This window comes from Schistocerca gregaria, chromosome 2 (assembly GCF_023897955.1).
Source record: "Schistocerca gregaria isolate iqSchGreg1 chromosome 2, iqSchGreg1.2, whole genome shotgun sequence".
NCBI lineage: Eukaryota > Metazoa > Arthropoda > Insecta > Orthoptera > Acrididae > Schistocerca > Schistocerca gregaria.
The window spans coordinates 684,140,263-684,166,776 of NC_064921.1; the positions used below are offsets into that span (position 1 = coordinate 684,140,263).

Genomic DNA, 26,514 nt, shown 5'->3' on the forward strand with positions numbered 1-26,514 from the left:
ATGACAGTAACTGAATAACTGTACCTGTATTGAAATGCATTACGCAGTATGAAACACGATTACAATTGTTTTCTAAATATTTTATGCATTAGTTTTCTTCCGTTACTACGTTGTATAACATTATCCTTAATTTGATTTCATGTTCCTTGCCACAAGTATGTACCGCGTTTGAAGAAGACCGATCCTCTCTAATGCATATTCACAAATCCATGTTACTTTCGTCTGAAATGTATCCCATATCATCTGATTGGTGCGAGTGTCCAACGTCCGTGAGTTGATAGTGCTGCAAGACAAGCAAGGAAACGTACCCTCTCCCACATCCTCTATCCCCGTAGTGGCCGTGTTTACTCTGCCCCTGAGAGAAGCGGGCAGCTTCACTTATCTCACGGCCTAATTCACCAACATCAATTAAAATTAAGCACTTCTTAAAATATTATTGTCTTTGTACATGTTTTGTGTCTTACTCAACAGGAAAATTATAGTCTTAAGAAGCTCTTAACGTTAGTTGAAGTTTTTGGATTCGATTATTAGTTGCGACATACAAATTGTTATGTCTGTGAACCGCAGACCTCATAAATACTTAATCCGAGCCGCAGTGTGACGACCACTTTGTTAGAATATAATGTGAATGGAAGCACATAGCAGTCTCGGCCGTTAACGTCGGCTTCTCCAGGATAGCCGCGCGTTTTAACGCGACCATTTCCGGGACAGGGAGATACGCCGACCAGCCTGGATGTGGTTCTTAGGCGATTTCCCTTATCCCACTAGGTGAATACCGGACTCAATATTCCGCCTTAAAGACACGCTACGCTACCGTTTAGAACACTTTATCATACTTGGACACTCTATACGCAGACATATTAGGTACACTTATTCTGTCCTGGGGAGTTAATAGGATAATCATATTTGCTGTTTAGTCTCCGTAACACTCATATCAGAATCGGAATGTCGGCTTTCGAAGTGGTCTCCTTTAGATACCTCGTCAGTTGTTCTCAGGAAAGTAAGTGGACCCCATTCCAGTTCTTCTTGTAAGGAAAAACATCATTCTAGCACTGGGGATCGAACCTGCATCCTCCGTGTAGTAGCGAGACATGTTTGCTCCAACTATGGAGACGAAGTTCCACATTAGTTAAGATTCAGTCAGATTTTCAACGTTTATTAGACATGGAATTTTAAATTTAATTTCTTCCTTGTTTTACCTGAGTGTTCACACATTGTTTTTAGACTGATTAAGAGTTGTAACATTCTTGACACGTTATTCTACTGTATGGATAAGCATCAGAATGTCCAGTTACAGCAAAACTGAAATTATTATAAATTCTGATAACTGAATTCCTTAAAATATATCTTAAATATTTTAGAAATTGGAACATTAAAATGAACTCTCTTCTATTCTGCACAAAGCCAACACAAGTGAAGGAATGGCTTTAAATCTTACCGTATAACACGTTTAATTGTACATCCTCTTCTGTTCCACTACAATGTGAGATATTAAGCTTGTTGTCGTAGTTTCAGCTGGATCGCTTGCACTCGCGCGAGTCATACATAACGTGGTTGTTCGAGCAGCGTTTGATACCGAGCCGAGCCGTGCAGCATATGGAGAAATCTTGGGCCCTCTCTACCGCGACTATCGTTTGCCCAGCTCTAATAATTTTTTTTTTTTGGCGGAACTTTGTCACGGTGCGGGTTGGGGGGCAGGTGCTCAAAATCGCAATATGTTTTGACAAATGCTCTCGCAAAAAAAGATATTTTGTATATGACGCTTATATTACTTGATATAACGTATTTGAAGAGAACACTTCCTTTGGTAAATGCGTAAAACACACACACACACACACACAGTAATTGATAAGTAGGCCAATAACTAATGCTCCTTTGGACCCAGATGGCGTGGTATAACCCCGTACCAAATCCATATCTACCGAAAGAAATGGTTTTACAGAAGATTTTAGTTTTTTTTAAAGAGAGATTTTAACAAATCTCGAGAAAAGTCATGTATGACGTATTACAGGTGAAAAGCCTGTCCTAGCTACGGCGCACACGTGTGTGTGTGTGTGTGTGTGTGTGTGTGTGTGTGTGTGTGTGTGTGTGTGTGTGTGTGTGTGTGTTCGCGTGCGCGCGCGCGTGTGTGCGTTTGCCTGCGAAGGCTGGAGACCAGTTGCAGCGGGGCTATTTCCGGTGACGTCATGACGTGTTTCCAGGTTGCACACAATGGCCTCTATGTGATAAGGAACAATGGAGACTGCAGCCGCGACAGCATTCTCTAGCTGTGTGCAACGCCACAGCCCAATATGGTCAATAGTTGCTCGTAGATAGCACGTAGCTCAAAATACTTGGTCATATTTGTACGTCTAAGAATAATTCTCGAAGGGAGAGAACGTATAAAAGACAAAAAATCGCAACTGACTTTAATGTTTATTTTTTAAAACAATATCGTGTTGGATCTTACGTCACAAAGAAAGTGAATTACGAATCAAATCATATATTGTTGTCATGGAGCCACCATAGTAAGACTGGGGAAGCCACGGAATATTTAAACAAAGACGACCAACAACTAAAGGACTCCCATTCTTTGAAATACCATTAGTTTAAATTTTCTATTTTTGTAAAATGTTGATACTGATCAGGAAGAGGAAGATATTCAAAGGACACCTTGCTGTCAGTTTGCACGAACACGTTGCAACATGCCTGGCCTGAAAATTCCAATAGCCAGGAACTGTTATGTCTTCTCGGTTTTCGTGATCCTGTATAGCATCTAAATTTAGCAATTTTTCAAGCGTCGAAAATTGATGATGATGATGATTGGTTTGTGGAAGCTCTCAACTGCGCGGTTATCAGCGCCCGGACAAATTATCAACCTTTGCTGAGTCCAATCTTGCCACTTTCATGAATGATGATGAAAGCGACGAAAATTAAATTCTCTGTTGCGTCGCTTTGGCGGATGTGGCTGGTAACTTCAACGCATGGACAAGAGACGAACAGTTCTGAAGTTGCGTTAACAGTGCTGGATAGCATATGAAGATTCGATGTGCATTAAAATAGACGAAGAGTGCATAGACGTAATGAACAGCGTCTTCCATTGTCAAACAGTAGAAAAACTAAATTTTTGTTTAGAACATTAGTCTTGTCAAACGACTCTGCAATTACCATTTTTTTTTGGCTAAAACAGAGGTTTAGCGGAATCTCTGGAAATAAAGTCTAGAAGTATATCACAATTCTGTAATGAATTAAAACTCTGTACCAGTAATCCACAAATGCTCTTCCCCTTCACTTATGTTACAACAGCAGATCTCGTCCTTTTATGACATATCATAAATGTTGTATGATGATTAGGGCATTTTTCCAAGACTGTTCTTTCACAAGAGAGACCAGATACCCGAAAATGACGTTTTATAACAGGCCTGCGTGACCTTCTGGAAGACGGAAAATTTTTCTTTATTTGGTATTGCTCTTAGCTGCTTTTTAATGATTTTAGAGACAAGATTTATACAAAAATGTGCACCGTTTCAAAACAAACTTTGTACAATTGGCTTCATTTGATGGACTAAATAACTAATTACAAAATATTCTCTATTGTAATAAATCGTAAAATGATAATTCAGTAATTACCATGTATTCAGTTATACACTGGAATATAGCGAACCAACTACGAGGGTTGAAAGAAAAGCAATCTCTCCACCTTCGTTAATTGGGTTTGAATGGGAATATTTTAATAAAAAATGCAGAAATAGTCCTTTGAATATTGGTAATTAAAGATCACATTCTCTTTTCCATATAATCACCAGCCAATTAATTGGATACACTTCTGCCAACGATGAAAAAGTTTTCTGAAGCTGTCACGGAAGATGTCGACACTCTGTTACTGCAACCACAGTCTCACAGTTCTCTCAACTTCTTCATCAGAAGCATAGTGATGTCCCCGCATATCGTCTTTCATTATCGGGAACAGATGGAAGTCAGACAGTGCTAAATCGGGACTGTATGGAGGATGCCGTACGGTGGTGAGATTCAGTCTCTGAAGTTCTGCTATGGTGGCACGTGAACTGTGTGGTTTGGCATTTCCCTTTTCCTTTCGGACCCTTGTTAGCCGTCGTTTCAGAATTCGCAGCGTTGTGACGTAACGCTCTGAATTTATTTTTGTCCCACGATCAAGGAAACCAACATGGATAACACCATCTGCGTCCCAGAACACTGTGGCCATGATTTTTCCGGCTGGCTGCGTCTTATTTATTTTTCTGGGGTGAGTCTCCGGTGTACACACGTTTCGTCTCCTGTCACAACTGAATGGAGAAAGGTGTCACCTTCATTCCCGTAACGCGAGAGGAGTTCCTGGCATTGACCGACCGTCTGCGCGGGGTTCCATACTACACACTGCAACAACACAACAATTTAATGTAGCTGTAGAGAAGAGGATACGGAACAAGCCAGTACCTGCCGCATACCAATGCTGCCAACTGTTGAAGAGTTGCGAAGGTGGAGGCATTACTCTTCAGTCAACCCTCTTGTGTATTTCAGGTGTCTCCATATATGTTGAAAATGTGAGGTGTGGAAATCATATTTCCATGTTTGTTTTGAATTTGGAAAATAAAACTGAATGACCATTTGTGTTCCATCTAATTTGATGATTAAACGTCTACCTTCGCTGAGTGTTTTTTCTCCTCATCCAAGTGAAACCATATAAAACATTTTTACGAACAGAAATTTAAATTAAATTTGAAACATGTATAAAAATCAGATAGGCTCTGTTCTCAGTGTATTCTGAGGGACACGAGCTGCTGCTCACTGCTGCATTGACTTGCTATTTTCATTATGACAAACAGTTGGCATCACTTGCGCGTGATGAAAAGGTTGAACATTCAAAAACGTGTACCTGAGGTTTCGATTGGGAAAATGTACGACTGTTGCAGCTAAGACACAGTAAAAGTTAATGTTCACAGTTGTAACCAGAGGGTCTGAAATGGATAAAGAAGAATTTCAATTTATGAAGCAGTATTAATTAAATCTTTTTAACTATGAAATAGTAAGCTGTGTTGAAGGCACAGTGTATAATTGTTTCTGTTGTAATTTGGTACTCAGAAGAAGAAGAAGAAAAAAAACCACAATGGATAAGGTAGAGAGAGACCTAAATTTGTTCGTTTATATACATTTTTCCTAGCACATAAATATCGATATTTTAAAAAGTTTGGACTACATTTTTTTTCTATTTTTTCATTTCGAAGCAGTTTATAGTGCAAAATTTGTCAAGAACATAAGTTATGAAGTTTCCTTTGACCGTAGATAAACTTGTTCATTGTTTTTCCTTCCGAATTTTCGTGTCACGTAAGGTATATCATCATTCACTTTTACGCGTGGCACTGAGTTATTCGAAATGACGTTTCGTCTTATGTGATCACACCACCATTTGACGATGACATCGCCTGCCGCTCTGCCCAGTGTGAATCGGCTTTGACAGTGTTAGCTGTTATAGGTATACTTTCGCAATGGAAGATAATCCTACTAGAAATGAGCGAAGTCGTATAACTGTTCCCCGTAGCGCTCGGCGCCAAGTTGAGACTACTCAGAAGCATCATCTGTAATAAGAAGGTCGTGCGTATTAACTACTGAAGTGCACGTGGAGGAAATGCCAGAGCACACCTGGAGTCGGGAACCGGTCGGCGAAGGAAGCGGCTAACGGGCCCCCTGAACAGCACAGTGCTACCGAACTACCACTCGCCAAACAACAGCCATCATGTTAATTATGTGCATATCCCAAGGATCTTGTTAGGGGACGTTCACTATTCTACCAGGGAAAGTATCAGTGCATTTACATAGAAGTTAATTTTCTCTGAAAACATGGCTATAATCATTAACAGAATGGGATTTCTACTTTTATCTTAAACTACAGTAAAATTCAATGAAAGTAACCCAACCACATACACACTGTATATTACTTATTCAGAAATTCATATACAGGTATTGTGTGTTAGGAGAGGTGGACCAAAGGGAAAACGAGATGCATTAAAAGCTCCACTGTCTGATATTGACTAGGGACAGAAAATTATAGAAAAGGCTCTAGTGAAGCCTTCTCAGACCTTTTGAAACAGTCACAGACAATAACAGAATAAAACAAATGGAGAACCAGTCAAGAACCAAGATATAGGCCAATTCAAGTCATTCTAGACTTACCTAAAATTATTGAATATATTATGATGCATTAGTTTTTGAATTACTTTGAAGAAAATGATCTCTTCCATGATACACAACATAGTTTTCAAAAGGGAAATTTGACAACTAGTATTAAAAAGTATTAAGATGGCATTTGGAGGGAGGAGGGGAGAGAGAGATGGTTACTGTGCAATTTGAGCAAAGTATTTGACTACATTCACAGTACAATCAAAAAAGTAAAATACTGTGGTGTGGGAGGTGCTGTTCTTGCTAACCTTGAGTGCTACTTAGAAAACAGATGGCAAAGGAGCAGCACCATGGGAGTAGAAGTCAGAACACAGCGTACCACAAGATTTCGTCATAGCCCACCCCCCCATCCCCCTCATCCTCATTTTGCAAATGAGTTACCATGGTAACACACTACAATCTGTTGATGATACTGTTATTTATCACGAATTGAAAAAACTGGTCCTAGGAGTCCTGGAATCAGAAGCGCTATTTTTTTAAAAAAATCAAGGAAGGTTCACTTCAAATAAGACGAAAATAAATGCAGAGAGAACTCAGTGTATGGTATGCAGCCTCAGCAAAAACACGTAACTGGAAAATGTAGAAACTGTGAAACTAATGGGTTTTTGTGTGGACTTTGAAATCACATGGAATGGATACATTGAGCAGGTATGCAAAGACACTGTCAAGTGTAGTATACTTTCTAGGAGATTATAAAAATCTCGATTACATTATTATATCATGTCCTGTTTGATAGCCATATTACAAATGGATTACAGCTCTGGGGTCATTTATTAGTCTGCAAGGAGATACTATTACTGCAAAAGAAGGTAGCAGGAATTATTAGATTCAGTAGGGGAAAGGAGCACTGCAGGTCATTATTTACAAACTTGGGAATAATGACTGTTTACAGCCATTATGTATTTTTGTGCCTGTTCCATATCAGCTTTCTTTAGCAAGGGGTACAAGATACACAACCACAACACCCTCAAGAAAGAGAACATAAATGTACCAATCCTTTAGACTGCCTAGAATCAGAAATAGCTTTCCAACAATGGCCCTGAGAATGTTCAGACCACTACCCATGGAAGTGCATGTCCTGCCACTGGAGAGGTTCAAGGAAAAAAATATTCAAGAGACTAAAACTACATCCACTACGTAAGTCTGCAGGCTTTTGTGGCCGTTGTCATTGAAATTAAAATCTTCTGGGTTATTAAGCCGCATCGTGTTTCTTCTAAAATGATCGACATTTTAACCCCTCTGCTGGGATCTTCCTCAGGATCTTCTAGCAGTAGTGGACACCAGAAGATCCTGAGGGAGATCTCAGCAGAGGGGTCGAAACGTCGATCATTTTAGAAGAAACATGATACGGCCTAATAACCCAGAAGATTTTAACTACATCCACTACACTCGATCTAGGAATGTTTTTACTGGGAGGAAAGTGAATGTATTTACTGCACTTTCTGCAAAACTAGTTAATCTGTCAGATAACTAAAATGTCAATTCTAGATAAAATGTATCTGCAGTAAAATGCTTCAGTTTTTAAATTTTTTTGTCATTTTTGATTCAGTCTATTCAACCACTGTGAGTGAACAACACAGAACTGGTAATAAGTGGTAAAAGTATCCATTCTGGTCAGTTTGAATTATACTTCATGGCACCCTCATAAAAAAAAATCCCTCTCTAATATTGATACTCTCAGTGGTGGTTAAGTTTGTAGGGGTGTTTTCAGGATACGTCTGCTCATTCAGCTAAAATGCAGGGTACTTCAAACTACCTTACAAAGTTTCAGATTGATTAATAAGTAAATACTGAGTAACAAGTGAAAGGAACATTCTGAAAGAGAGAATTTCCTGCTTTTCACAATTTCAGCTGTAGTCGCAAAAATTTTGAAATGACAATGGCTAATGATTAAGGCACTCATGTTTGAAACATGCTATTTTTGCAAGAATTAATTAATAATTAAATTCGTGAAGTGTGCATAGGTACAGATGAATGGCTTTATAATATATCATGCAAACATTTTGCAACTGACAAGGCTATCACTAAATTTAAGAAAAGCAACATCTCAATGTCATCAAGGCCATAACGCAGAAGCACCAGCTCAGTTACACAGCGATCAGAGGAAAAAAAGATCATGATTATTTAACAACTGTTATTTGCTTGAAGTGATTTAGAGAAACCATAGAGAAAACCCATATTAGAGTGGCCAGAAAATGATCTGGAACCCGTACCTCTAACATGACCACCACATTATCTTTACCACTACAACATGTTGCTTGGTAAAAACACTTGTAGCTTGAGTATGATGACAGGTATTGTCTTATTTATTAGCTATTTCTTACCTGACTACCCTATTATTGATTGCTTTGATGAAGCGGCGAACAGTATTAGGTGACAATTAATTAATGGTGAGATTCCTAAAACTATAGTAGAAGTTGAAGCCTTTTCCATTAATGCACTCTTTGAGCACAATTTGTCAGTGAGCATTCATATCTAAATACATAATGGAGCTCACTGAACTCATTTTCTCTGGCTTTTTTTTCTTTTTGAGTAAAAAGCCTCTTAAGCCTGTTTTTGCAAGCATGTCTCTGGCCTTATGTGCAATTTCTTGACGTTTCAATACAATACAATACAATAGACTGAAGAAAAATGGGGAAAGTGGTATGAAAAAGATGGATTGAAATAGTCAGGTATGGTGGATTTTAAATGGGCTAAAAGTCTGTGATGTAGGCCAACCATGGTTGCAGGTGCCTCAGTTACACATGCAAGTATATTTGCTAAAGAAATGTGTGTGTTCTTTTGTTTTTAGTTGGAAAAAAGGGGGGGGGGGTCAATGGGTTACTCGTGTAGGTTTTGGTGGCAGATTTCGTTAATGAACGCTTTGAACTAGCAACAATGCTTCATTGTCTATAGCTATTGATTCATTAATATGTGTTACAAATTCTGTGTCCTTAAACACAGTGCAGACCTTTACTTCAACATGAAAAACCATCTCATTGATTATGAGTCATTACTTGATGGAATTGATGTGATTATGGCACATGCATCAGACTTGATCGTGAGTAATACAAATGTTTCCCCAGTAGTGTAGAAGTTCTCAGTTTTTGCTATTATAGATACATTTTATAGGAAGCTAGGAGGCCTTTGTCAGTGACAGTAGAATTTTTAAACAATTACGTTTCTCAGCCTTTGTTTTTAAAGCTTGGAAAAATAAAACAGATGTACTCACTTTGTCAGAGTGAAATTTTCCAGGATCAGCACTTGGTCCAGAAAGCTCGTAGCTTAATTTGAAAATTTCTTTTCACATACGTTAATTGTCCATTTGTAGGGTGGGTGAATGCATATTTCAGATATTCATGTGACCGTTTTAAGAAAATATGCTTTCAAAACGTCTCATTTCAAACACTGACGTGACTGAACAGATTTTCATATTGCTCCACCAAACACAGGTACCACAATATACACACAGCTTAAGCAATGTGTATACTTGTGCTTCACTGCTGCTGAAGAAGTCTTCGTTACAGAGTCAGTTAAGAATTATACCAGAAGAACTTGAAAACAAGATAAAAAGGTATTTAAAAGCTGTTGAAATAATGACTTCCACAGGTAACAGTATTGTCAGAAAGTTTTCTATCTTGTATACAGTAAGTCTGCATGAAGTGGACAACCTCAGACTCGAGATGCAGGCATAGATCTGACAAAGGAATTCCGTTAACCAACTGTTAATAGAAACAACAATTTAGTCAGTAGTATTGGTTTTAGCTGTCATGAAGTATAGTACCAATATTTCAGAAACTAAATTCAGGTAATTTTTTGTGTTAGTAACTAAAAGAACAATAAAATAAAAGTGGCCACAGAACACTCACCATTGCTGCCTCCTTTATGTTAAAACAACCCCTCTGCCCAGCTGCTGCATTCTCTCCTCAAGAAGTGTAACACCCCACCAGGAGGCAACAATCTCACAATGAGAACCACTGATGCAACTTACATAACCACCAGACAAACCCACGTCAGCTTAATAAGTTGCACATATCACTCAAGAAACAAAAAAGGTTCGAGATGTATTATTGGTCTCTTAATTTGCTTTTGTGTGCAGTACATCAATACTGTTCTATCAACATTGTTCTGAAATAACAAATGTATGAGGGTTGGAACTTAAATAGTGGCAACTATTTATTCACAGCTGATACAAAAAAGTTACAGTTTTGCACCTGTTACTGTCCTTCAAAGCAGTCACCAGCATTCTGTACAACCCGTTGCCAGTGATGTGGAAGGTGTAGTATACTGTTAGCAGGGCCTGTTCTGTTGCTGGTGCTAATGGAGCGGTCTACTGCCTGTCGAATCTCTGGAATAGTTCTGAAGTGAATGCCACGACGTGGTTCCTTTATCTTTGGAATCAAATCAGTCACAAGGACTTAAGTCCAGGGAGTATGGTGGATGGTACAGTACTTCCCAGTCGCATGGACCGAACAGAGCAGCCACAGCTTGCACTGTATGCACCCGCACATTGCCGCTTCTTTCGCAAAGCTGGTCACAGGTGATGCTCCAAAAACAAACAGTAATACTGTGCATTGACGGTCTGCCATGGAGGAACGTAATGCATTAGGATAACACCATCACAGTCGTACACAAGAATCACCATAATTTTAGACCACTCCATTCGCTCCATCAACAGAATGGGCTCTGCTAATGGTATACTACACCTTTTCATTGTTGGCGGCACGTTCTACACAATACTGGTGACTACTTTGAAGGGCAGTAACAGGTGAAAACATGTAACTCTTTTGTATCGGATGTGAATAAATAGTTGCCACTATTTAAGTCCCAACCCTTGTAGTTAACTTTCTACACTATTATTTAAAATTGGATGTCACTTCAGATACCTTTGTAACATTTCAAGACAATTATATAAGAAAAAGTTATTCATTTACATTTTTCTTTTCTTGTACCCACAGGTGTAGATGTAACAGCCAACCAAGATGAAATCTCAGACCACGAGACTTTCCAGCTGGAATATGATGCTGCCACCAAACGCTGGTACATTCGTACCATGCAAGATCGTTACTGGACTTTGGAGACTGGTGGCGGTATTCAGGCAAGCAGTGACAAAAAGTAAGTACATAAATGTATTGTGATGTTATTAACATTTTCTATTTCCTGTATAGATTTATCAAAAATTACATCAACCTGTGGAAGAAAATATGTAGAAGACATGTATAGTTACACCACCTTAGTCACACTTACATTCACAGTTGGGAACCAGCAGACATTGACCTAGCCTTGCTGTGCTGTTACTGCAAACTGCTGAAAACAAGGCCAAACTACAGCCATAATTTTTCCCAAGGGGATGCATCTTTACTGTATGGGTAAATGATGATGGTATCCTCTTGGGTAAAATATTCCAGAGGTAAAATAGTCCTCCATTCAGATCTCTGGGTGGGGACTGCTCAGGCGCATGTCATTATCAGGAGAAAGAAAACTCCGATTCTACGAATTGGAGCATGGAATGTCAGGTCCCTTAATTGAGCAGGTAGGTTGGAAAATTTAAAAAAGGAAATGGATAGATTAAAGGTAGATACAGTGGGAATTAGTGAAGTTCGGTGGTAGAGGAACAAGACTTCTGGTCAGGTGTATACAGGGTTATAATTAAAAAGTCAAATAGGGGTAATGTAGGAGTAGGTTTAATATTGAATTAAAAAATAGGAGTGCGGATAAGTTACTATGAACAGCATAGTGAATGCATTATTGTAGCCAAGATAGACATGAAGCCCACACCTACCACAGTAGTATAAGTCTATATGTCATCTAGCTCCACAGGTGATGAAGAGAGTGAAGATGTGTATGGTGTGATAAAAGAAACTATTCAGATAGTTAAAGGGAGACGAAAATTTTATAGACATGGGGGACTGGAATTCGATATTAAGGAATGAAAGAGAAAGCCGCCTTGTAGAATTTTGTGCAGAGCATAAATTAATCATAGCTAACACTTGGTTCAAGAATCATAAAAGAAGGTTGTATATGTGGAAGAGGGGTGGAACACTGGAAGATTTCAGATAGATTATATAACAGTAAGACGGAGATTTAGGAACCAGGTTTTAAATTGAGACATTTCCAGGGGCAGATATAGACTCTGAGCACAATTTATTGGTTATGAACGGTAGACTAAAACTGAAGAAACTACAAAAAGGTAGGAATTTAAGGAGATGGGACCTTGATAAACAGAAAGGACCAGAGGTTGTAGTGAGTTTCAGAGAGAGCATTAGACAACGGTTGACAAGAACATGGGAAAGAAATACAGTAGAAGAAGAATGGGTCGCTCTGAGAGATGAAATAGTGAAGGCAGCAGAGGATCAAGTAGGTAAAAAGATGAGGGCTAGTAGAAATCCTTGGGTACCAGAAGAAATATTGAATTTATTTGATGAAAGAACAACATATAAAAATCACATAAATGAAGACGGTGAAAAGGAATACAAATGTTTCGAAAATGAGATTGACAGGAAGTGCAAAATAGCTAAGCAGAGATGAATAGAGGACAAATGTAAGGATGTAGAAGCACTTATCACTAGAAGGTAAGGTAGATACTGCCTACAGAAAAATTAGAGAGATCTATGGAGGAAAGAGAATCACCTGTATGAATATCAAGATCTCCGGGGGAAAACCAGTCTTACGCAAAGAATGGAAAGCAGAAAGGTGGAAGGAGTATATAGAGGCTCTATACAAGGGTGATGTACTTAAGGGCAATATTACGGAAATTGAAGAGGACGTCAATGAAGATGAAATGGGAGATACGATACTGCATGAAGAATTTGACATGAAAGACCTAAGTCAAAAATGCCCCTGGGAGTAAACAACAATTCATTAGACTTGATAGCCTTGGGAGAGCCAGCCACGACAAAACTCTACCATCTGGTGGGCAAGATGTAAGAGATAGGTGAAATACCCTCAGACTTCAAGAAGAATATAATAATTCCAGCCAAAAAGGAAGCAGGTGTTGATAGGTGTGAAAATTACTGAACTCTCAGTTTAATAAGTGCTGGCTAGAAATTTCTAACACTAATTCTTTACAGACAAATGGAAAAACCGGTAGAAACCAATCTCAGGGAAGATCAGTTTGGATTCTCTAGAAGTGCTGGAACATAGAGGCAATACTAACCCTTATTTTGGAATATAAACCCTTATCTTAGATGATAGATTAAGGAAAGGCAAATGTATATCTCTAGCATTTTTAGACTTAGAGAAAGCTTTTGACAATGTCGTCTGGAATACTATCTTTCAAATCCTGAAGGTGGCAAGGGTAAAATACAGGGAGCAAAAGGCTATTTACAACTTGTACAGAAACCAGATGGCACAAACAACTGTAACTTCTTCACTTCTTCTACCTTATGCTTTTTTGTGAATCAGTTCCCATGTAGTTGGATGGGCTATGATAATGTGGGCAAAGGGGCATTTGAAGTGAAGCAGAGACAATTGCCACTCTTTATAGAATGAATTTTCCACTCTGCTGAAGAATTTGTGTTTTAACCTTTTCTAACAGATTAAAACTGTGTGTCATCACAATTCAGATCCAAAATTTCGTCATTCAGAAGAAATAATCATACCAACTGAGCTAACTCATAACCTGCCATCAGTTCTGTTACTCTCTCTCTATTAAACAGAAACACTGCTGGAGGAATGGAGAAAAGACTGTCACAACATAGGGATGCTTTTGAGGATGAAGCTTATTATTTTCAAAGAAGCTATTAGAATTATCATCCACACTTTAGAAGACCCCTGATATAGTTGTTTGAATTTCATATTGGCTTCCTTATCTTTTAAATTCTTAAAAGATACCGTAATGCAATATTTAGGTTTTTTTGTTAAAAGAAATATTTCAAAGTAGTAAAATGCTGCACTTGAAGAAAGGCAGAGTGTAATTACACTTAACCTTTCTTATTTTACACTACATAACTCTTGAAAGGTAATAAGTGTGTAATTATATATTGTTGTTGTTGTTGTCTTCAGTCCTGAGACTGGTTTGATGCAGCTCTCCATGCTACTCTATCCTGTGCAAGCTGCTTCATCTCCCAGTACCTACTGCAACCTACATCCTTCTGAATCTGCTTAGTGTACTTATCTCTCGGTCTCCCTCTACGATTTTTACCCTCCACGCTGCCCTCCAATGCTAAATTTGTGATCCCTTGATGCCTCAAAACATGTCCTACCAACCGATCCCTTCTTCTAGTCAAGTTGTGCCACAAACTTCTCTTCTCCCCAATCCTATTCAATACCTCCTCATTAGTTACGTGATCTATCCACCTTATCTTCAGTATTCTTCTGTAGCACCACATTTCGAAAGCTTCTATTCTCTTCTTGTCCAAACTATTTATCGTCCATGTTTCACTTCCATACATGGCTACACTCCAAACAAATACTTTCAGAAACGACTTCCTGATACATAAATCTATATTCGATGTTAACAAATTTCTCTTCTATATTAAACACACAAATTTTAGAACCATAGGAGGAAAAAAAAAATGTTTACTCAATATGCTTCCTAAGGAACCCACTTTCTGTAATAGAGGTACTGATGAAAATTTAAAGATCATAATCAAACTGGAAAGAATAAAATGAATGCTGGATGTTTAGAACATCTAGTGTGAACAGCAAATCACTAACAAGATTCAGTACAGTACTGCCAAGGATTCAGAGATACATTGAGAAAACTTGTAAAGAGATGAGATATGTTTGCTTTATCATGTCTTACGAGGACAAGTAGATTTGGCTTTGAGAGTATGACAATTTTCTCATCACTGACCTTTTCATAGCTAAATTATTTTTTCAAAATGTCGAAGTACCTTCATACTAATTGCAATAATGAACTATCTATGAAACACTGAAATTCACATATAACACACAAAATTAGATGATATACAAGTGCAAGAGAAGAGAAAAGACATACTTGGGCATTTGACACTGAGTTACTGCTCTAGAGTTGTAAAATGACAAACAAAGATTGAACTTTCATGTTTTTGATAATCTCATTTGTTGCTACTTTTGAGATAATAGAACCTGTCATTAAAGTGGAAGTAATTGGTAGACAGAAATGCTGCCCAGTATCACTTTCAGGAGGGGAAATATCTATTATTGGCAATAGATATACACAACACCATCCTAACATTCAGAACTATTAGTTCTTCCTCAAGGAGAGAGAGAGGTATAAGTTGGGGAAGGTGAAATAGGAAAGCCAGGTCACTCAGAACTTATGATGAGACATGTTCCAGCCACTTTGAAGATGAAGGAAAATGAGTTTTGAAAGCGAGGATAGTTTTCTTTTGTGTGTGTCAATAATAACTATTTTGCTTGCTGAAGATAAGTGTTGGCCAGCAATTCTGTCTCGTACTTTTTATAGTTTTCTTGAATGGATTTTCCTTTTGATACAAATCTCCCAAGTAATAATGATAATAGTAAAATGGCTTGTTTTCCATTATTGAGCAGCATCAAACATGACAAACTGTTTCATAGTTGTAACTACTTTTAATAATAAATATACATAATGTGCTCTGATATTCAGATAATATATATGATCAAATGGGATACTCCAGAAGTTACATTAACAACAGCTTATATGATAAGTGAAAGGACTAAACGTGTTTAGCTCAATTTATATTATGATCTGTATGAGAAACAAGGTATAATAAGTGCTTTGTCCTTCCTCATTTCAGGTCCTCTAATGCGCTTTTTGATTTAGTATGGCAAGGAGATGGATCAGTTGGCTTCAGAGCTAATAATGGTAAATTCATTACAACGAAGCGTTCGGGGCACCTCTATGCCAACAGTGATGCTGTTGATGACACTGCTAAATATTTCTTTTACCTTATAAACAGGTAAGCTCAAATTCTCAGCTTTCATTACAGTTAACTTTGTTGATAGTGTAATTAAAATTATTACTTATGTAAATAGATTAATTAGCATAATCATGATGTTTTTCTTTCTGCACAAATGCAGCATTCTATTAACAAAGGTGTGTAGCAGTACGTTTGTTGTTATGATTATTATTCTATAGTGTGTACAGCCCAACAAGGTAAACTGAAGTGAATGTGATGTGATATTGGCACATTAGCAACTTAGTGTTGTTGGAGTGAACAACATGGTCAGTTGAGTCAAATACACTCAATAAATAGAACTCCATGCACACAACAGAACAAGGCTTGAAGTAGCAAGAATGAAATAATCCATTTAGAATTAATGTATGCACATGTACAAATTGTTTTAAATTGATAACTTATTTCTTCAGTGTTTTCAGTCATCTAAAAATGCCTTTGTTGCTTACTCATATGTATACCATCTTCACAAAAAAGAATAATGCACAATTTTCTGTTCTGACTGAGTAGTTTCCTCTGTCTGTCACTGCAGTGAACATGACATAGTGTTGCCGTCATTGCCAGGTGCACTACTCAAAGTGAATAAAGAAGTAGCCCCAGGCAGAATCCTCATTGAAACTGATATTGAATACTATTTGGAATTAGCGATTTTCCTAGCTAATATTTATCATAAATCCCTTGCACAGCAGTTGGTCTCCCATATCATTAAGAGCACAGTTCAGTTTTCTGTGTAAGGAGGATAAGAGAACTGTTCACAGATTTACAGAGCAATTTGGAATTGGGTAGTGCATCAGGGAGAGGGAGGTAGCCCATTCCCATGACAGTTGTTGCTGTAGCTATAGCTGATGGTGCAGTACATGCCTCAGATTCTGCAGCCAGCACTTGAACTGTGTCACAGGAATTCTTTCTCCCCTGGTCAACAGTTGTGCATTTTCCACCGGTGTCCCTACAAGATGCAGAATGTGCATTAAATGAAGCCCCAAGATAGGCTACAACAGCATGACTTTACCCTTCATTTTTCCCCCTTTTTGGCACACATGGAAATGGACACTACCTGGCAGGGAACACAGGTTTGAGGTTTTAAAAAAAAGTCTTTGATAGATAACTCCTGCCCTTCTTTAGCCCTCTTCCATGCTGCAGTATCCATTCACTTACATCAATAGAGGACATCAGCTGTGTCAATACTCTTGAACATTTTCAAATGTGAGACAAGGATTATCCTGTATCTAAGTTTGTCTTCTCCTCTTGGTTACTTCCCCTGCGTCACCATTTCCATAATATTTTTGCCACTTAGGTCACCAACTTCAACATTTGCCATCTATTCTGTGACGTCCTCGTCTTGTTCCTCAAAAATTTACTGGGCAGAGATCATCATTTCAGTTCCAATATAAAAATGTCCACTTCCATGGACTAAAAGAATTTTTGAAGACCCTATAGTGGTTCAGAATCTATTCCCAAGATTCGGCTAACCACATTATAACATCTAGCAAGTCAATCCTCTTCAGAGTGGTTACACAGTCTTCATTATTGTCAATTGCTGATACCAGTGAACTGAAAAGATGGCGCTAATACTACTATTTTAGCGTTTCAAGGATGCCCTGGTCAATTGCTGACAAAGAGCAGTCACATTTGGTGGTAAAAATAATGCTTTGGTATCTCCATCTTTGAGTTAGTCAATAGGAGGTTGTGGAGGTCTTTCTGATATTTATCTACAGCTGGTATGAATTTATTTTCGAGTCAGGTTTTAAAGATTTCTGAATTCATCTATGCTTTTGATGAATGTAAGTTTGTGGAATGATTCCTTATTTTTCAGGTTTTTGAAAGCTCTTGGTTTCTGTGATTTCCCTAATACTGTAAGCATAAGCTTGTGATTGCCAGTTGCATTATTGGAAGCCAATATGGTAACTTGTACCTTACTTTTCTTGTATCTGGGTGCTGCAGCTTCCTTTTTTGAAGCGAGCATTCTTTGTAGGAAGCACCTTCCAATTTAAGCCACTCTCATTGCAATTGTAGAACTGTTCACCAGAAATTCCATTGTCATCAATTAACTTCAAAAGAGTGTCTTTAAACAATGCCACATTGTGTCAGCAGATAAAGCCTCTCCACTAAAGGTAATCTGGTGAAAACTAAATAATTTCTCCACCAATGCAACCACCCATCACTGGCAGTAAATTCTGAATCTTCTTCTGTTTCCCATTGAAACTGCAATACATTTTGCTTCAATATTGGCACAGTTATAGGCAAGTCTTTTCCTCTTAAATGTTTGTGCCAGAAAAATAAAAGTTCCTCAACTTCTTTATGCTTACCTTTCAACATTGCCTTTCATTAATTCTACTTTCACTAGCTTGGGAAGCATAACAGCTTTCAGTTTCTATCTGATTTTTCTTCCAGTCTCCAGCAGTACTTTTCCCTATTCCTAACTCCAAAGCAACAGTTTTTGCTGCTACCCCAGAATCCAGTCACATTACAGCACATAGTTTCTGATCCGTAGTCACCACAAGCTTTTTTTTGTTCATAAGTCATTTTGGATTCTTTAATTTTAACCCAAAGGACTGTACAAAACAACAATTTAAAAATGGACTCACTTTGGATGTCTAATGCGCAACTGAAGAAATAAAGAATGTAAGACTGTCAACAGAGCTACTCTGTGTGTGTTCATGAGTGCTGGAAGAGAGCTTCTAAGTATCATGTATTGAAGAGTCGTTGCTGTAATTTATTCAGTATTAACAATACAGTATGTATACAATATGTATTCCATAATTGTGCTCCAGATGTGTTAGAAGCACAAAATGTTCTGAAAGGCCACACAGAATTTTAGCCAGTGCCTGCTTGGTAAAGCTTCGGAGAAGTACTGTATTTAAAGTAAATTAATCCTCACTTTATCTAGTAGTAGTAGTAGTAGTAGTAGTAGTAGTATATTAACTAAGGTGGTGGTATTAGAGAGCCTACTTTTCTTGGTAATATGGGTTTGGTTGATGTCCTATTGACAGAAAACTGTTGGACACCCACTGCATTTTCCAGGAAAAGATTTAGGGTGCTTTGAAGATACTTTGTCTAATACTGCTGCACTTACGGGCAGTGGAGTAAAAACTGTAGTATATCTGCATACCAGTGAAGCTGGGCTGAACATTAAATATCTTGACAATTACTGCAGTGTCATTACTCTTACTTGCAACTGTCCATTTCATATTTCTCCTCAGAACAGTAAAGTGAAAATCTGTTGCATGCTAATTCTGGTAGAAAAGTTTTTCTAAATAAAGTATTTTTGTGTCTTGGAAACTATAAATGGGAAATATTTGATGGTTTATATTTGAATTAACCAAATATATATCCTCCTGACAACAGATACTAGTTACTCTGGTTTCTGCGGTGGTACCATAGCTCATGAACAGCCACATAAGTTGGCAAACTCACCACAAAGAAAATCTGTGTCTTCTGTGATAAGAGTTAGAATTAATTTTGGTTTTTCTTACAGGCCGATACTTGTCTTGAAATGTGAGCAAGGTTTTGTTGGCTACAAGAGCAACTCGTCTCCAAAACTAGAATGCAACAAAGCTTCATATGAGACTATACTGGTTGAACGAAGCGAAAAGGGTGTTGTTTTCTTTAAAGGTAATCATTCTCTATAATACAAAACATGCATTATGACTGTATTCATTGGATCATACTGTCACTGAGAAATATGATTGTGTAAATTATTTAGTATTGATTTTTTCCCAGTAGGAAGGCAATGACAAATATGCCATTCCAAACCCAATAAAACAATAAGTAACATTTGATGAACTTCTGTTTCAGGTCAGAACGGAAAATACTGGCATGTAGATGGTGAATCTGTAACTGCTGATTCAGATGCACCAGAAGGTTTCTTCATTGAACTCCGTGATCCAACACATGTTTGTATAAAAAGCACTAGTGGTGAATACCTTGTTGCTGGCAAAAATGGAGCATTTCGTCTTGGGGAATCAGACTACGAGAATGCAACCAAATGGGAATACTAGTCACCAACTATTTTAATCTGGTGTACTGGGGGATATAAATTTCCCTTAATATTAACTTAATGATTCTTAAGCAAAGGTATTTATGTGTTTATGCAATATTGCTACTTGGCTGATTAGCATATTCAAATTATTTGTATTGTGAAGTATACACCAAATGTAAGAACTTTTATATCAGATAAATTGTATCTGTCACAATGATCTGAGGGCTGCACATGACTTTCCTGGATAAAATGTCTGGGAATATGTAATTAGATTAACAAATACTACTACTACTACTACTACTACTACTACTACTACTATTGGCAGAAGATATTTTTTTTCCTTCGCTAGCGTTTTGGAATGTAGGAATAAAATGCATAACCATCCAATGACACACTTCATGGTATCTGTGAAATTGTAGTAAATTAAACTACCTGGAAAGTTTGGTTGAAAAAAAAATTACCAGCACAAATTAAAAAATAATACAACAATGTCATTCACACACACATTTTTAAAATGTGAATAGGAATATATCTTTTATTTGTCAGTATTTGCAAGTGGTCAACCCAGGCTATAAAGTTGTATTTGGAAGAAATGCCCTCGCATAATGTAGGGATGTGTGTGTTTATAATTCTTGATGTAATGAATAGGGGTTGTAGACCATTCATTCATTGGATGCAGATCTTAATTCCATGTAGCACAAACCACTGACATTTACTGAAATTGTGAAGCATGTTTCACATATAACTATTCACTTAATGGAGCAGTAGAATCATGCAAAAATATATTTGTACACAAAGTAATGACAGAGTAAATTTTCACTATGGATATCAAATGAACACTGCCATTACCATTTGTTCCATAAGAATGTGTGTAATGTGTGTTTATGCTAATTAGACTTAACCAGATTTTCAGTTCTATGCAGATGCCACTAAATACTCGGTGTGTGCGGTGTGCTGGTCAGGTTGAAGTGTGCTAAATAGTATCCTTAATATTTGACTACAGTTACAAACATACATTACAGGGTAAATGATCAGATTTACAATGTGCAGATGATGACCAAATTTCTACAGATCCACATATTGTGTGGCTTTTGTGGAAGAAAGCTGTTGAGTAACTAATGATTTATTTCAGGCATATAGTGACATAGTTGGCAGTTTTTATATCATGTGCTCTAATTAAAAAGGGCATTTTTATACTTTGCACTGTCTTTTATATAAGTGTATTATGAGAGTAAATGTTAAATTGAAACTGTATATTAAAATGTAACAAAGCATCAATTTTTATGGTTTTCCAAAGCCTGTACATACCCAAAAAACAATAGTATGTGTGACGTGCTTATTATACTGTCAAGACTTGGGATTTGAGAAGCATTGAAGCACTAGCTGTATTTGAGGGAGACGATGGGCTTCCTCTGAACTTAATGGGATATATTTTATACTTGTGAAATTTAGTTATGTCACTGTAGGATACAGAAATTTTTAATTTCTTCTAGTCTTTTAATTGCATATTCACACAGCAGTGTTACAGCTTGACGTGATGACAACATATTGTCTTTGAACATAATGTTACCACAATGACATGTGCTAACTTATTTGAAACTGTGTGGATATTCACAATTTGTTTCATTATTTAAAAAGTTTGCAGTTTTGAAAATGTTAGCAATTTTAAAGTAATATTAATTTGTTTGAACTATTTTTCAGCTTAGGGTTTAAATTATTTCACATATGAAGCACTCTCCCTTTTAAACAGCCCTGCTGTAAGACATAAAGTGCTAAGTCTTTACAGTAAAATGTAGAAAATATTTAAAAAAAATAAAATAAGGACTGTTAGTATGTAAGTGAGGTATCAGCATTATGTTAACAACTAAGTATTAAATGATAGTCATGTATATTTACAACAGAAGGGAGTGGAAAAATTGCACTTTACCAGAACATGCATTTAAATATCATAAAAGGGCTAAATATCACTCTGTGATAAAGCTCCCATTTCTGTAATCTTCTGAGATGTAAGAGTATGCTTGTACTACTGCATTCTGAAATAGCATTCCAGATTTGATACATTCTATGTTTTATTAGCTGTGTGCTAAATTTAATCTTTAACATGTTCCAAAACAGTAATGTAAAATGTGCTTTATGTACAAGAAAAATTGACTGTTTATTTTTCATTCTTGAAAGACTGTCTTGTTTGACTTGCATTGTCCCAGATTCATAGAATATAAAATAAGAGACTCCATGAAATTACTATTTTGTTACTGTTGCCAGCAATAAATGAGTTTCACTATGAACTGTTAATGTCAAAGTTACACAACAAAAATTATCTTAATATTTCCATGAAATATATTTGTAATGTCTTGTCATATGGCTTTGATATTTAGACGGTGTAGCAGGTAACAACCTACACTGACAGTTTTCCATCTTATTTATTAATTTGTACTGAATACCTTTTATATCAGTATATTTGTCTAAGTAGATACTTTATGTTATTCCTGATGTAAAGAAATGACTTATTTATCACTGTAATATATTTGTAGCAAAAGAAAACAAAATGAACGTATGTTCAAAATTAAGCTCATTGATTTTGTTTTATTTAAAATACCAACTTTATAATGTTAAAGTTACTAGGGCTCCATGTGACAATGTGTGTTCTACTAACTTCACGTGAACTAATCATGTGTCTAATCAGTGTCTCTCCCTGTTTCTATTTTGAAGCATTATGCTATTGACATACATATTTCACTGTTCACCGTAATCCATTCTCTTTATTGTAATCTTTCACTTAACTGTCCTCACTCTAAGAAGATTTAAAATTGAAGGTTAAGACATTTTAATCAGTACAGTGAATTATTACCTATGCACATTTGCAGCTGCAGCATTTGTTTTGCATCATTTCTTATGAGTAATAATAAAAAGCATAGGCAGCTGGACAGTGCTCTGTCTAATGAATCTCACAAGACAACAACCCTTTTCTCAGGATCTATCTCCCTGCAGAAAATGTCTTTAAGTCACCTCTTCACTAATGTATAACAGTACTGATACATGCCTACTCCTTCATGTTCAGTTTAGATGAGCACCCTATACAACCCTCCTCTATTGTGCTTCACTTTCAGTTTTGAACCACGTACTTACATCTTTTGTTTGGCACACAGTAACGTCTCCCTACTGCACCACTATACAAACCAACTTTTTTTCTGGCTTCAGCCCCTCTCCTTACAGATATAATGCTAAAGCATGTTCTTAGATGATTGATTATTTTATTTTGTGTCTTAATTGATTGCCCTTATTGGATGTTGCAAAGGAAAGTATATTTCAGACAGAAAATGTAATACAGGGCAAGCAAAGCAACTGTCCTAGAATAACTGTCATTTTAACAGTGCTTCCTGTAGCGAGGATCTAAATTCCAGTTCCAGCTGTTAATTCAATTGCAGCTCATGTTACTAAACACACACAAAACTACAAACAAAGGAAGAACTAAGCAATAATGTTACTGTGATAAGTACAAAAGGTAAGGCAGGCAGGATTGAAAAACAAAAATTGGAAAGATTTTAAATATTTAAGGGGATTAGTCTGTGTTGCTGCCCCGGATGATGATTACACAAATATTTTGTCAGGATTTGTAAGCGGTGGGTCCTTGAGGTACAGCAATACGCAAACACAATAAGTAAGTTTAAACAGTTTTATGAACAAAGGCAGATTATAAAACACACACACAATGCACACCCATCGTCACTGTGTCTGACATCCTAACACCAGCTAATTACAGTCGTATCATAAGGCTCCATGGTGAGCTAAGAAAAAGAGACGTATTCGCACCCGAGGCCACGCTAGTTAATGCTGCCACCTGCAGATGGTGGCCAGTGGCGTACTCCCAGTCGCAGTGCAACCGGACGTGCGTCTACTGACCAAGTGAATCATCAGCATTCCAACAGGTAGGCCGGTGAGTGTGTGTTAACGTACTGCACAGCTGCGTGCAACCCGTAGACCCTTACATCAATCTCCCCAGAGAAAAAGAGCAACCATAGGTGGCTCAAAACGACCTCCTGGGCGTTATGAATCTATTTCACCATTTGTGGCATCAGAAGGCATTGCAACATGTATTTAATTTGCAGACACAGTAACGTTTGGTACAGAGAAGCGTGCCTTCAAGATGACAGTTTCATACATGACAAATGCTGTTGATAAAGACAAATTAATGAAAGTAATAAAAACACAATACTGGCTGGATGAATCGAAGGACTTAATTCTATATGCTGCTTCAATGAAATTTAGCTCATTATTTGAAGAGATTACTTTTTCGTGGATGTCATTAATCAAATTATTGTCTTGATAAGGAATGCTTTCCATATGTTAGTATGTATGAATCATTGTAATAGACAGATAACATTCTAGTTAATGGCAAATGTCCAGTTGCCATGACATGTAGTTGGCAACACACTAGGCATGTCAATTAGTTCACATGATAAATCACAATGTGTGGCCTTCAAGATTAATCCACTATTGTTCAATTTTAGTGTAAAGGGTAGCTCAGGTGTATCACAGTTTTTACATGTAAATGTGACATCAAGGGTGGAGTTAAATGAGAAAATTATACATTCAGTACGTCATTTAAGAAATGGATGATAAAGATGCGTTAAAATTCATAAACAATTCTTTCTCACAGCTGTACACTCTACAGTCTAAGAATTCTGCCAATGCAGGGCAAATTAACTTATGACTACATTACACATACACAAATCATTTTCATTTAGGGACACAAAATATCTTCGATCCTTGCTTATCAGCAGATAATCATTCAGTATGTACTTTACGTGAATGCCTGCCTGTCTCCATTTCACAGGGTACGTATAAATTTTATATATTTCAAAATTATGGTTTGGTCTAGCAAAGGGGGTAGAAACAATAACAGTGAATTCATCTTCAGTCATTAAGGAGTGTGTGGTGGTTAACTTATTGTAAGCATATAAATTGTAAGAGTTAACAGGGTAAATCGTGGTATATGTTGCATCTAGCTTTCGTTCAATTGGTAGTAGGTTGTGTAAAAATTGTTCTGGATGTAGTAGTACGGTGCTCAGACAATCATTTGAACTACTTTATAAGGCTGTTTTTAAGTTAAGGGCAACAATTCTAGCATTTGATAAACTATCAGTAATCCTTAACAAGAGAGTGTTTAAATCTAAGTGTGCACTCACGGCATTTAATACTTGGAATAGTTCTTGGATATTTGCATTCGTTTCTTTACGAAGTACATGCAAATGTGAGATAAATAGCTTTACAATCTGTTCAATGAAAACTGTGTGGTTAGTAATGGTTCTATGCATACTCTTTAATACTATAATTTCATTAGAGAGGTTAGTTGAATCCGTACTGGACTGTTGTGCAAGAGCTAATATTTTGCCTTTAACTTCCAGTGAGTCTAAACTAGTTAAAGTACCAAATACAATTCGAAGGATACTCCCTCCAAAATCAAACCAGGCTTGTTTATGCCTAATTAAAGTTTTATGTGGCAAAAGCTTTAAAAAAAGAGTAAATCTCTTGTTCATAATTAGCAAATGTAGACTCTACCTGCATTTTGGTTGTGATTCAGTTACTATACCAAGATGTACCCATTTCCAAAATTGTATCATTACCCTTAACAGAACAAATTAGGTCAATTTGCTTCTTTACAGAATTGAACTGTTGCTGAATTTCACTCAGATTGTACTTGAGGAAAAGTTTTGTATTACTTGTTGAAACTACCATGTCTGATCATGGTTCAAACAAAACACCTGTACTCTTTGGTACAGCATTAGCAGAATATGCTATCATAGCAAGCATTACAATAAAAATGAACAGGGGAGCGATGACATCAGGAGTTAAGTCTCGTAATGCCCAGAGCCATTTGAACCATTGTTTTGAAAAATGAACATAAAATAAATTACTTTCTTGGGGTAACCTGTGGAATAAAAGGTTTAGTTTCACTTGTGCACTCGTACAATAACTTCAATACTAATTTTCACAACACATTCACATAAACAAATGGCTGGAATAAACACACGCATTGCACTCTCACACTCTACACACATTTACACAGATGGTAGTGGTGTCTGGAACAGGATCGCTTGGAACGTGACTATGCCTCTGCCTCGAAGTCTGGACTGTGACCTCACAATTCTCACTTCCTGGGTTTGAGAACAGCAGGTCTTCCTCTCGGTCGGTCCTCGTTGTCTTACGATACTACAGGAATTCTACCCAGAAATGGCTTTACATGTTTGACGTGAATAAAAATCAAATGAAAGGGCAGTTGGAGCTTAAGAGTGACTGGCGACAACACCTCCAAGATTGGACATGGTCCTTTCCAAAACTTCTTAAACTTTTTGACTTGACTCTTCTTTAACACCAAGTTGTTCAGATACACAAGATCTCAAACTTGATACTGTGGCACTGCTGCTTGGTGGTCGTGTTGTCTTGCTTGCTGACGAAAGGATTGATGATTCCGCTGTTTCACTCCCGTCCATGCTTCCTTTAGCTTGCGTGCTAGAACCCTTA

At 37.2% G+C, this 26,514-nt stretch overlaps 1 protein-coding gene across 1 annotated transcript in view; it reads left to right on the plus strand.

Moving 5' to 3' along the window:
- LOC126334757 (protein singed) overlaps nucleotides 1–22,564 on the plus strand; it is a 331,294-nt gene extending 308,730 nt beyond the window's left edge. Inside the window, exons 5-8 of the mRNA XM_049997327.1 lie at nucleotides 11,109–11,265; nucleotides 15,855–16,016; nucleotides 19,489–19,625; nucleotides 19,809–22,564. Of these exons, the coding sequence (XP_049853284.1) occupies nucleotides 11,109–11,265; nucleotides 15,855–16,016; nucleotides 19,489–19,625; nucleotides 19,809–20,011 (659 nt within the window). The 3' untranslated portion in view covers nucleotides 20,012–22,564. The remainder of the gene's footprint in view (nucleotides 1–11,108; nucleotides 11,266–15,854; nucleotides 16,017–19,488; nucleotides 19,626–19,808) is intronic.
- The last annotated feature ends 3,950 nt before the right edge of the window (nucleotides 22,565–26,514 follow it).